Source organism: Pezoporus flaviventris, unplaced genomic scaffold (genome assembly GCF_033815535.1).
Source record: "Pezoporus flaviventris isolate CSIRO_AGI_PZ_B2104156 unplaced genomic scaffold, CSIRO_AGI_Pfla_v1 ptg000047l, whole genome shotgun sequence".
NCBI lineage: Eukaryota > Metazoa > Chordata > Aves > Psittaciformes > Psittacidae > Pezoporus > Pezoporus flaviventris.
In genome coordinates this window covers 12,491,569-12,505,098 of record NW_026892595.1, presented here as the reverse complement: position 1 = coordinate 12,505,098, position 13,530 = coordinate 12,491,569, and the positions used below count along the sequence as shown (strand labels likewise).

The 13,530-nt window shown below is 42.1% G+C and overlaps 1 protein-coding gene across 10 annotated transcripts in view; it reads left to right on the top strand.

Annotated features, from left to right (window-relative positions):
* Positions 1-13,530, top strand: part of CACNB2 (calcium voltage-gated channel auxiliary subunit beta 2) — a 259,801-nt gene that overhangs the window by 166,668 nt on the left and 79,603 nt on the right. For 7 of the 10 annotated variants that reach the window (XM_061468321.1, XM_061468320.1, XM_061468319.1 and 4 more), the window contains one exon: positions 2,805-2,924. In XM_061468321.1, the coding sequence (XP_061324305.1) occupies positions 2,805-2,924 (120 nt within the window). Of the gene's footprint in view, positions 1-1,552; positions 1,873-2,804; positions 2,925-13,530 lie in introns of those variants that run through there. The other 3 variants (XM_061468325.1, XM_061468323.1, XM_061468322.1) reach the window with 1 other exon arrangement.

The following is a 13,530-nucleotide window of genomic DNA, read 5'->3' as shown; positions in this document are numbered from 1 at the left end:
GTATGCTTGTTGCTGCGTGTCTTTTGCCACTGTTTCCACTGGGGAGCTGTGTCAGAAGTTGTGGCAAAGAGAAATTTCAAGTAATAGCCAAATTTGCAAGGCGCTGGGAAGTTACAGCCCTCTGGTGATTTCCTAATGGACAAGATTTTCCAAAAATTTCCAGAAAAGTTTGAGTGTATTTGCTTTTATTTTCTGCTCTTTTGCTCTAGCTCAGTAGGCATTTTTGGTTTGGAAGATGGCTATAACATAGCAGATGTATTTGGACTCCTGTAAGCAAAATATCCCTTGGAGAATAATTTCCTTTATGTTAGCTCAAAGGCAGCTCATTAAACTCTGTGCTCGAGCTATTACAGTCTTCAGGAAAGAAAAAGGTAAAACATTTGGAAAGTTGAAATCTACCTTTAAACTGTCAGTTTAGTGGCAACTACTGTTTGCTCTAATAGTGGATAAAAGTAGGCTACTGCATCATTTGTGGTGGGGCAATTTTTTTGTTACACAGACATAAATCATGGCATGATTCAGTCCTTTGTGCTGACATACTGACAAGTGCATGACCACTGTTCTCAGCTGTGATGTCTGTTCTCTATTTTTCTCGTGTTTATATCACATATTTGTATATTTATTAAATTTCTGTGAATTTCTGTCAAAGGCAGGTTCTGCCATCAGCTGCAGTGATCTTTTCCAGCTAGAATGTTGCATGTCTGTCAGTGAATCAGAAATGCCCTAGAAAACCATTCTTTATCATGTTATTCCCATGTCAGTTTATGGAGGGGTACAGGGTATCTCTGATAAGCAGAATACAGAAATTCAATGTTTTGTTTGGCTTCTGCTATATTAGGATCTAGTATTTATATGGTAAGTGGTGTGTTGCAGTTATCCTTTACTTCTTTCCTCTGCTTATGTCAAAAAAATTGTAAGCGGTGACTAGGGGGTTAAATTCCTGCTCAACAGGCATATTTTTGGATTTACGTTTTCTGTAAGAGAGCTGTGAGTGGAGCTCAGTGCTTTGCAGTGGAGGGAAGTGCTGCGTGACAGCACTGAGCATCCAAAGGAAAGGCAGCTTGTAGCAGACATACATGACGGGAAGGAGACGCTGTACCAGCTCTTCCAGTTTCGCAGGGACCTTGCATTTTCCAGCTGTTTACCCTTGAGATGTAAAATAGCAATTTGGCATAGGCTAACAACCCGGTGTGATGCGAGCATCTGCGTAAAAGGCTGCACATATGGAGCATGCCCAGTGATATGAACAGCCTATTACCCCACCCCCAGCCAATCTAGGAAGAGATGAAATGAACTTTGCACTTGCAAATGTCACTGAATACATTTTGCACAGGATTTTAAAAGGTTCTCCTATAAGCACTATTTTTAACAGCCAAATCCGCCCCCCAAAACAGAAAGGAAAAAGCCCTAGGTATTTTTCTGCGGTTGATCTCAGTTTATGATCAGCTGGAGTATCTCTCACAGCATCTACCTGACGCCTAGTTTATTTTACATTTTTATCGTTTGAGTTAAGATTTTTGGAGCTGGTGCAGATTTTTTGGGTTTGTTTTTTTTTAAATTATTATTATTTTTAATGATTTTAAATTTTTTACTGGCATGAGAAAATTTGAGAATTTAATTGTAGCAGAATACTTGGGGACAGTGAGGCTGCAAGCTTGAAAGGCAGAGGGAAGAGAAGGAAGGCTCTCAGAGCAGAGCATGGATAGGAAAGGAACAGTGATTCTGCGGTGCTCAGTGTGCACATGTTTTATGAGATCAGTGCCGGGCGCTGCAGCTGCGGACAATAACTGAGCTGTCTGGCTAATGAAGGCCACCTGGATCAGGCTTCTGAAAAGAGCCAAAGGAGGACGTCTGAAGAATTCTGATATCTGTGTAAGCCCTACGTTTTCATTATCGGCATGTATTATATGTATTGCAGGGAGGGAGAGAAAACAAGGAAGCAAGGAGATGACAGTTGTTTTCACTCTGATTGAATTCGCAGGACTCTATTTTGTATGCAGGGAGATGCAGAGGAAAAGCAGAGCTGTCATTATTTATAGAGCTGTTCTGGCATTGTGGCTGCTTCCATTGTGGTGATACGGGGATGTGTGTTGAGTCCAGACGGATTTTATTAGTTGGAAGTTGATTTGTGGTCATTTACATGTTTTGCTGAGAGGCAGAGATGGATATGAGCCATTTGCAGTTCTGTTGGGGAAAGTGTGTCAGGTAAAGAGGTTGCCCTAAAATAAAAATGGATAGCAAAGGTTAAATCTGTTAGCAAAGATATTGTGTAATAGTAATTATTGATACTGAATTTGCATTTTGATTATAAAAAGTCTGTTTCCTTGCAAGTACTGTCACTGTTTAGAGTTTTAATATTTAGGGAGCCATCCTTGAAGCTGCTGTGTGTCCTTCAGCCCTGCACTGCACCAGTGCTTTAACTGCAGAGCAACTGGCTTTCCTTGCTGAAAAGCACACAAATAAGAGCATGGGGGTAGTGCAGGAAATAAAACACTGGGGAAGACACCTGCACTTTTGGAAAGTCCCCAGAAGAAAATATTTAGCTAGACATAATTTTTCTTACTGACTTTGGGGTAGTTATTTTCTATTTATTTGGAGTATTTATTTTCTGACTACTTTGGGGTAGTTATTTTCTATTTATTTTGGGTAGTTATTTTCTAACTACTTTGGGATATTTTCCTGTCAAGGGTACAAAAGTAAAAGACAAGATTTATAACCCCTTCTGCTGGGGGCTTTTGTGCTGTTGATTTGGGGTTTTTAACACTAAAACAACTTGTGACATTATTTTCCTTTTTCTTGTGCAGGGTTCGGCGGACTCCTACACCAGCCGTCCATCTGATTCAGATGTATCTCTGGAAGAAGACAGGGAAGCAGTGCGGAGAGAGGCAGAGCGACAGGCCCAGGCACAGCTGGAAAAAGCAAAGGTAAAGTGTTTTTTCATGTCACAAACTCATAAAATGTTCAGCTTTAAAGGACTGACATCCATTAGTGACACAAATGTTACTAATGTGTTAACATACAGTGTAAGACCTCTTCTAAAGATTTTCCAGACAGCAGTAGAAAGGAGATTTTCCAGGAAAAATCGCTTAGAATCAGTTTTCCATAGAAGGCATTTGATTGGCTTTTGTTTTCAGAAGAATCTTATCTAAATATGTGCACTTCTGCTTTTATTGAATGCACACATTTATTGTGTGGGGTCAAAGCTTTGAGTTCTTACTGAAAGATGTTTGTGAAAGTTTACCCATGGGTCCCTATGGCACTCAAAACTTACAGTTCTAGAAATCAGCCCTCGAGCATCCTATTCATCTCCCTTCAGTGAAAGATCAGTCCCTACATGTCATATGTAAACAAGGAGAATCTGTTAAAAAGGTCTTTTTTTTTCCTGAAGACTTCACTGACTTCCTTACAGTTTGTGTGTTAAATGACCCTGTGAGCAATATGCTCTAGGACTTGTTAAGATTTCTCCTTTTATCTCCATGCTCCTGGCAGATAGTGACAATTTAGTAAGGAAATACTAAAAGAGCTTTAGGTTCTTCCTGTGTTTGTATATTTTCCATGAAATGCATTTAGGACTGTGAGGGGTTTAGCAGTGAAAGGGTATGGGCTTGTTTTTCTTTCATGTGTGCTGTATCTTTAAATACTATTGAATCTGTAAAAATCATGTTCATCTTATTTGCTATCATTTACTTATAACTTCGTCCTGTTTTTTTTGTTTTTTTATATGCTATCGTCTGCCAGATCTCACTGTATTACTGTTTTCCAAGGTCTGTTTTTACATTTTTGTATGTAATATGTAAATATTTAAATACACTATTGAGATCCCTCCTCAGATCGACCTGATCTGCATTTCTCTCTCACTTTCTCTCTGACTCCCCTCCTCCATTTTGCCTTGGTTTTTATTTTACTGTTTCTTTTTCCACTGCCAGATTTGACCATTTATGCCACCTGTTTTACAAGGGCTCTTCAGAAATTAGGAGTCCAGATCATTGAACTGAGCATCTGATTGCTAGTTGACGACCAGGTCCATTACTAATACGGTACTATAATGCACAGGCAGACAGCTTAATCAGGCCAGAAAACTTGAACAGGGAAGCCAAAGATAGGGGTGGGGTGGAGTTGTTAATTGTTAACTGATATTTAATAAGAGCTCCTAAAGCAAATTTTTAATGAGCTGCTGCAACTTGCCCACTGTAGGAGATGCTGAACATCTCTTTGAACTTGGGTCTTGCTGTCCTGGGATCAGTATAGCAGAAACTCAAAAGAAGCAGCCCGCTTCTTCCCTTCCACCTTGCATCTTAGAGATGTTGCTGATCGTAATCGGGAGTCTCAGTTGTATCAGGGTTGCTTTTTGCTAGTTTGAGATTTCTGTGCTCCTAGGAAAGGTAATAAAGGCTGCCATGAAATTCAGGTGGAGTGTTGGATTTTATCAGTAAATGTACAACCTTTAAAAGAAGAGTTGAAGCAATAATATCTTGCAGACTAATCAGGGTAGCAGTACAGCATTTACTGCTGAACTGATGCATCTCTTAGTGAGCAGTAAATCTATGCGAGTGTTGCTATGGGAATTTGGCTTACTGATGCTGGCTTAAATGCATGGACAGCCCTTATGTAATATTCATGACCTCTAGCACTGCTGCTGTTGTAGCTTGTAGAGAAACTGCTAGCAGACCCTGACTTCTTAAAACTGTTTTTCTATACATGAAACCAATGTTCTCACTCCAGCTGGCATAAGATATAGCATCTAGGTCTGACACCGTCTGAAACTGTAAGACAACTTGCAAACAGTCAAAGTAGCAAAGGCACTGCCAAAACCCTCCTGCTATGACAATGGGTAGTTCCAGTCATATAGAAAACACAAAATGAATTATTTAAATCATTTGTGCTTAAAAACGGATTAAAGCTGGAACTACATTAGCATTTTTGTTTCTCTAGTCAAATGTTAAAAATCATTCCAGGCTGTAATGGAATCATTTTATGCAGAGGCTATAACTGTATAATATTTAGTCTAGTGTAATATTTGAATTAATAGTATTAACTAAAATATTATATGCATTTGGTGCTTCCTTTGAAGTAAATGTTTAAAAAGACATAAAGTAAACCTAACCAAGTAGATCTGAAATATGACAGGGTGTGCTTTCCTGCCTTTATTGGTGATTCAGTCCTTCACCTCCCTCAAACACAGTAAAATTAATGAAGCAATAACTTCTGCTGGTGCTGCCTGGCTCCCATGTGCCCTCAGACCTGTTTCCTGCAGGTAGCAGGTTTTGCTGCCTGCTCTCCTTGGTTGGCTTGCCTTTGCCTTGGCTGGCTATCAATCGGGCAGAGCCAAGTGACGCAGCTGCTTTAACTTTTTTCCTTTCCAGATTGTGACTGGAAGTGTTGGTCCTAAATAAAGTCATTACAATTGTATTTGTCACAGGAATTAGAAGAGGGTGACATACATGAATAATGCAGCGGTGGAGGGAAAATGATAATGAATTAAGGGTAGATAAAAAACTATTGAACTGTGTCACGCATACAATGAAACCAGTTTAATGACATCCATTTTCCTTCCTCACAGCTAGGGAAAACACCTTAAATGGAAAAGAAAAATATAGTAATAAAGCACATGATGGCAAATGTTTGGGAAGATTTTAAGATTTTTAAATTCGGATTTTAATGGATTCTAAGTGTTTGTGTAACATAAAGCCAGAATATAATATGCATATATGTTACCTATCCAAACAGGCAAAATAAAACCTAAAAAGCTTGTAAGAAAATACATGCTCTGGCCATTTTTATTTATTTATTTTATACAAGCATTGCTTCTCTGGAAAATGGCTAAGCATGTTTTGCTGACTCACTTTGGCATGTGACTTACTGTAAGGAAGGTGGGGCCACAGAAGCATGTTTGGAGTCACCCAGGGATGGAAAATTAAGAGACAACTGATGAGGATACCTGCAGGCCAGCAGCTAATCTCAAGGGTAACAGATATTCAAATGAAGCTGTTAAACTTGAAGCCGAGATGAAATGTTCTTGGTTAGAACAGTTTAGCAACGCAAATGCAGAACGGGTTTTGGGGTTTGGTTTGGGTTTGTTTTATTTTTAAATAGAAAAAAAAAAGAGGTATTTCAAAGCATTGAGGATTTTCTCGGTATCCTCCTCATAGTCCTTGGCACGTGGCTAGGATAAAGAGGACCTGTGCTGTGGCTGAGCAGGGCATCCTAACAATTCCCAAATCTCAGGGCTTGTACTGATACTTAACTGGATTTCCCATTTCTATAAAAACATGAATCTTCAGCATTCACAAGCCACAAATAAATAAAAAGCCCAATGATATTAACTGCTTTTAGTGTTAATATTTTAAAAATCGACACTTCTACAGAGAAAAGCTTTTTAGTTTTGAAGAGTGGGGATTAAAAATAAATGATAGTAAGTAAAGATATTTTTTGTCCATTCCTTGTGAGTATTCAGTTAGTTATCCTTTAAAATATTGCATCAAGTGAGAGGGATGAGATCAAAGGAAAATTGTGAGGTACAAGTATTAGCGAGACCTTTAAATTCAGTACTAAATGAGCTAAAGTTTGCACATAAGAAAGGGGGCTTGAATAATGAATTGCAGCCCTCTTTAGTGCTGGTAAAGTGAATTCACAATTTTGTTGATTTCTTTTGCCTCAATAAAGTACATCATACTTATGAACTAGTTTTCGACTGACATACAGTTAGTCAGATGATCTACAAACCTGCTCTTCTGCAAGAGCAATTTCTTCTCTTCAGTCCCTTCTCTTTAATTTTTTAGATTCTGCCTCTTTGTATTTTTCTTCTGTGAGCTCCTTATGCAGAGACAATTTCCAAATGAGATCTGTAGAATATTTTCAGCACTTTGGAAAATGACTTTTTTTATTCTTTCAGTTAGTTCTAATACTTTGGGTGCTGAAAGCATCAGTTAATAATCCAGGCTCTGATTCTCACATTTGACTAAGGCACAGCCCTATGCTCTTTGTTCTCTGTTAGGAATTGCTCTTTACATTCTTTGGTCCTGAAACTTCTTAAATGTCTGTCAAAGTAAGGTTGTGATGTTCCAGAAGTCAGTGTGTATGTGTCCATAATAGAAAATCTCAGTTCCCCTCAGCTCTGCTTTGTTTGCAAACCCCCTAATGCTCTACTGCTGGCATCCTTTTAGGAGTTTGTTAAAACTTGAAATATCCATAGTCCTAAAATGTCATTTAAATCGTGTTTATGTTAAGATGGGGAGCCACTGAAATTTTGATGCCAGACATCCCTTTGCTGGCTATTGAGCAATAATATAAGCTGTCGTGTTTTGCTTTCTTGATGTGTACTGTGGTAATAGTGATTGCTTGTGACTATGAGTAATAATGCAATGTCTTAAGTGTAATTCATTGCCTCCATGCATGGGTTGGGGACCAGAGCTTTGAAACATGTGGCAGGCTGGGATAATGCCTATATATCCCTGCAAGGCTGAAGGCATGAAAAAGATTGTCAGATGTAATTATTCAGTGCAGTGTGCCAAGACTGGCTATTTAAGTATTTATTCACTCTCAGACAGGTTCCACAGCCTCTGAATTACCCCATGTTGCTAGCAGGCAGCCGCAAAGCTAGTTAAGGTATGTCTGTTTAAGCTGCGGTAGCATTTTTGACAGACCAGGCATACCCATCACCTCGATGCGTGTCCTTATATTATGCCAGCTTGTTCCATCATGGAGCCTCTTTCTACTTTGTCTCAATTATGAGGACATTATGGTGCTCAACAGCACCCAAAGCCACAGCAACATAGGATAGTGCTTTGTGTCAACTGTCAACTGTGTATGGTAATATTTTTGCCATTGATTTCTTCTCATTTGCCCTTTTGTTTTAAAATACTTCCATTGCATGTTATCATTTAGATAGCTAATGTTGCGTGTCACAGTTGCTGGGATTACATGGGAGCTGGCATAGTGGTCTAGCTGGAAATAAATGAGTTGTTGATCCAAAAGTACAGTTGCAAATCTGGTTGTTGCTTAGCTGCAGGGGAGTTCTGCATTGCTGGATCTGCTCGAATCAGGTTACAGAAACTGGTTTTCTTCATTTTCTTCATTTCTGCTGCTTTTTCTTAGGCTGTAACACTGGGACATAAAGCAGCTCCCTTTATACTGCTGTCCGTGAACTGCAGGGTTTTTTGTTTGTATTCATGATCTCTTTTCGTCTTCAATTTAAGTGTACACACTTGTTCTACACTAGTGCTTGTCATTATGTTGGTTACTTCCTCAAACATTTTATCTGTTTTCACTGTTGGGCTGCAGTGTTTGGAGGCTGGAATTGTTTCTTCACAGGATTCTCAGGAATCAAATGCTCCAGCGAAAGTACCCCCTCTAATTAAAAAACATCTGTTGTCTCACTCATACTGTGATTACAAAGTGACCAAATCTGTTTCGTAAGTATCCTTTCGTCTCCTGCTTCTCAAGTACAAAAAGAGTGAAGGGATATTAGCCTACCTAACTGTAGATAGATCCTTTAGTATCCTGTTGTTCTTCAAATAATCAGTGGAAAGAGATAAATTGTGTCTGTGGAACAGAGAGACAAGACTGAGAAAAAGTCCTGAGGACAAGCACGGCTCTTCTGCCTGCTCTCACCTGTAGCTTTCACACACGCCTGCATGCTTCCTTCATGATATGTCTCGGCTCTGACTTTCACGATTAGATTATCTATATGATTAGTTTACTGTGTAAAGGGCAGCATTACAAATGTTACTTCTGAAAATGAAACCAGTAGCTTGGGCGGTGGTGACCAGTGGGTCTGGGTGTTGGGCCAGGTGCTGGTGTGGGGATAAGCAGAAGGGTTGTGGGAGCTGCATGAGAGGTTAAGAAGCGGCTTTGGGGATGTTTATAGACTGGTGGGGAGTGAGAGTGGTTGACGGGCCCCAGGGTGGGAGAAATGAAGGCATGCCTTTGCAGGCTGCTCAGGCTGGCACAAAAGTGAAAGCTTTTGCTGGTGTTAGAGGTTGTCCTGGGTTCAGCAGTAGCAGTCATGTTTCTCCTCCTTGGTAGCTGGTGCAGTGCAGCGTTTTGACTTTCGGCTCGGGAACAGAGCTGATAGAGATGTTTTGGTTTGGCCAAGGACTTTGTGAGCCTCATGCTCTGCCAGGGGGGAGGGGAAGCCGGGAAGAAGCAGAGACAGGACACCTGACCCAAACTGACCAAAGAGGTATTCCATACCACAGCACGTCATGCCCAGGATGTAACTGGGAGTGAGCCGGAAGGGCTGGGAGACTGCAGGGTTGGAGGAGGTATCGGTCGGAGCTTGGTCGGGCTTGGGGGGCGAGTTATCGGTCAGCGGGTGGTGAGGTGTTGTATTCTGTTCCCTTGTTATTTCCTTTATCATTATTATCATTGGTGGTAGCAGTAGTGATTTGTGTTATACCTTAGTTACTAAACTGTTCTGATCTCAACCCGTGGGAGTTGCATTCTTTTGATTCTCCTCTCCGTCCCTCTGAGAGCAGGGGGAGGGAAAGAAAGGGGGGGAAGTGAGCGAACGAATTACCTGACTGGGTTTAAACCACGACAGTTCTTTTTGGCGCCCAACGTGGGGCACGAAGGGTTGAGATAACGACAGATTTGACTGGATTAATAGTCATTCGTCACAATGCTGATTTATTGGGTATCAGAGTTGTTCTTCTTGATCTCACAGCTTCAGACCGTTGTAACTTACGTAGAGCCGGTATTTGCTGTGATAGTGTTTATCAAGTGTGGGGCCTGGGCTAAGGTTCTTGTCTCACTGTGCTTTATGGCAATGGCTTGTAATACGGGCGGGCTCCAGCAGCAGGGCGGGACGGACGTGGCCGTGGACTTGTACCTGGCCGTCCGGCTGCTCTTCACCGTCCTGGCCCTCACCCTACTCTCCATCTTCGTGAGGCTGCGGGGAGCCGAGGGGGAGCGGTCCCGGGAGTCGGCGGCTGCTGAAGCGGCCCGGGAGAGCGGCCCCGGGGACCAAGCGGCGGCGGGAGCGGGGCCGGAGGCCGCGCGGGGCCGGCTGCCGGTGGAGGAGGTCGGGGCGGTCGAGGAGCAGAAGGAAGCGGCTGCCGAGCAGCGGGATAAGGCGGCGGAGGAGCCGAGCCCCGCGGAGGAGCCCAGCCCCGCGGAAGAGCCCAGCTCCGCGACGGAGCCCAGCTCCGCGACGGCCGAGAGCATCCCCCGGAAGCCGCCCGCCGAGCCCCAGGAGGACGCAGGAGACCACGCAGCATTTCCCAGCAAGGCAGAGGAGGAAGAGCTGGACTCAGGAAAAGAGAAGCCGGTGATGGGAGAGCCGGCAAGCACAGCAGCTACACCAGCCCCAGTGACAAGTACAGCAGCATCGTTTGAGAGTTCTGAAGGCTCTGAATGGCCTTTGGGTATCCTTGGGACCTGCCTGCTGATTGTGATGGGGATCAGCATGTTGGCACACACACAGACTGTGTTCTACCCACAACCATTTTGTCTGATCTCAAAAGTTAAGCAGAGTCAGGTTTGGGTCTTGTCTAGGGTTAGACAACAATATAGGGGGACCAAGAGATTTTCCCCAAGGCTGGACAGTCATGAGTGGCAGGGTGTGTGGGACAGTATGGGCACGTATCTAGTCCACTGGGCCCCTCCAGTGCTTTGGAAGCGTCGGAGATGGAAGGCAGCTGTATGGAGTCCCCAGCAACAAGCTGCAGAAACTGCTTAAGGGGACAGTGAATTATTTTAAGCCTGGTGGGCCCATGGCACTTCAGGCCATCAGAGCAGAGATGCAACACAGAGATGGACTCATGATCGAGGGGTGGACTTAACAATGGACACTATTGCCCAGGTTATTCACGAGTGTGAACACTGCACACAGTCTCTCCTGCTCTGGAAGACTGTTACAAGAGATGGAGCCTGACATGGACCAGATGGACGCAGCAGCTTTATAGGGACTGGTCCATGCACTAAGATAAGAGTGCACCGAGATAAGAGTGATGGTATATTGAAAATGTGGGATCTGAGCATGACGTGAATGGTATGGAATAAGGGGTGGATAATGTCCTGGGTTCAGCAGTAGCAGTCATGTTTCTCCTCCTTGGTAGCTGGTGCAGTGCAGCGTTTTGACTTTCGGCTCGGGAACAGAGCTGATAGAGATGTTTTGGTTTGGCCAAGGACTTTGTGAGCCTCATGCTCTGCCAGGGAGGAGGGGAAGCCGGGAAGAAGCAGAGACAGGACACCTGACCCAAACTGACCAAAGAGGTATTCCATACCACAGCACGTCATGCCCAGGATGTAACTGGGAGTGAGCCGGAAGGGCTGGGAGACTGCAGGGTTGGAGGAGGTATCGGTCGGAGCTTGGTCGGGCTTGGGGGGCGAGTTATCGGTCAGCTGGTGCTGAGGTGTTGTATTCTCTTTCCTTGGTATTTCCTTTATCATTATTATCATTGGTGGTAGCAGTAGTGATTTGTGTTATACCTTAGTTACTAAACTGTTCTTATCTCAACCCGTGGGAGTTGCATTCTTTTGATTCTCCTCTCCGTCCCTCTGAGAGCAGGGGGAGGGAAAGAAAGGGGGGGAAGTGAGCGAACGAATTACCTGACTGGGTTTAAACCACGACAGAGGTAGATGCTGCTGGTCAAAGTAATTTCCAATTAAAACATACATGGCCTGGTTCATTAACTTTCTTTAGGTTTCTTGAGTCTGATTCACTTTTGCCAACATCCATACTGTCTACTGTGCTGTAATCCAGAACATCACTTTTTTCAGCAGCTGATCTAGCTATCTGAATGCCATGGGGTTTTAAGCAGCTAACATACATTTGTACTCTTAGAATACCGTTTCAAAAATAGAGGGGGAAAATAGGATTTCAGGGCACAGGCCATTGTTAAAGGTAGTTAAAATGTTTTTAATCACCTTATGGTAAATGCTGACCTTTTTGCATCTGTAATATCTATTTTGGGGTTAATTTACATAATTTTATCTTTTCTGTCTCCTACATGATTAATGTATATTTCCCATTTCAATTCCAGCTTACTGTAGAATCTCTCTGGAGATTTTTTATTTGGTGGGGTGGGGGCATCTTTTCGTAAATCTTTCATTTTTCTAAAATTAAGGCTGTAAAATGTTTTCAAGGTAGGCATTACTGATGCAGGTTTATACAAGCGTTAGGGCTCTTAGTTATTCTTGAGTTTGGTAAAATACAGGATTTTGAATGTGTTTGTATCTCTGTGTGTTTATACATTATATATATCCATACACACATCTTTGCATATATGGATATACATTTGTCTATAGGTCTGCATGTATTAGATAATTAGCACTGGTGACTTGAACTGGCTGTTCATGTTCTACAGCTGGTAACTTCCTGGTGTTGCACCACAGGATTAACTTGAGAGGAAACAGAAGGGGTTTAGCTGAGAACAAAGTTACCCTGTGATCAGAGTTGGTAGTGGATGGCCACCAGCTTTCTGGAAGCAGGAAGTGGATTAAAGGTTTCAGTGCAGGCTCACCTTGCAGAGGTACCCCAGCTAACACTGGCCTATGTGATGTGGTGTGGTGGCTCGGAGAAAGACTCGTCTGGACAATGAAAGCATTATGCTTTCTGCTGTTGTACAAAAGCAGCTATTTTCCAACCAGTTCAGGAACTAACCTGATTGCTGTTAGAGCAGACACCTGGCTGATGTGTCTTATTATGCAGGGAAGTATGTGTCATTTACAGATAAAACAAGCCCCCAGACACAGTTCTTGAGTCCTTGGCAAAGATCTATATCCCCTCCCTCCTCGCTAGCCCACTTTACCAAAAAAACAGGAAAGAAGAAAGAATAAAAAATTAGGTAACCCTAACATTACATGCAAGATGCCAGCGAGTTCTAACTATAGGTAGCAGTAGAGTGCTTTGATACGTAATTAGACTGATGTTAGGTGCCAATTCAATAGTGCTTCCTTTGGAAATTTAATATTAGTTAAATGAACAAGTCACTGGTTTTATAAAACTTAAGAAAAATCAGTAGGAGACCAAAGTAAACCTGTGATACCTGGGAGGAAGATGCTCTGCATTCCCAGGCTAGGAACATTTTAAGTGCAAAACTCGAACTATGAAGAGTGTCTGGATTCTGCATAATTCATAGTATAAGAGAAAGGAATTAAAAATGAAGATTGGGTTTTATTCCCAAATTCAATATGATGCAGAATATGCAATGATTAAAGTCTCTATTTCATACCTTTAAAATTAAAGTGTATATGCTAAGATACGTTTTAGGCTGCCACAACATATCAAAGATGAAACAGGCATTTATCCTATGTGAAAGTATCAGGTAACCTTTGTGGAAGTATGGAAGAGCATTTACCCTTCTCACTCCATTTTTGTGATGTAAATGTCACCAATGAGTTCTAGTCATACAACTTACAACTACATAGTTTTATTTTTACTTATTTGATTGAACAAGTTCAGCTCTAATAGCAAGCAAGCAAATACTTATATTGGATCTCATATGAGATCTTAATATGTGTTTCAGGTGGCATTCTCTTGCTTTAGATGAGATAGTACCCACTGAAATATTACTTCTTGCAGCTGTT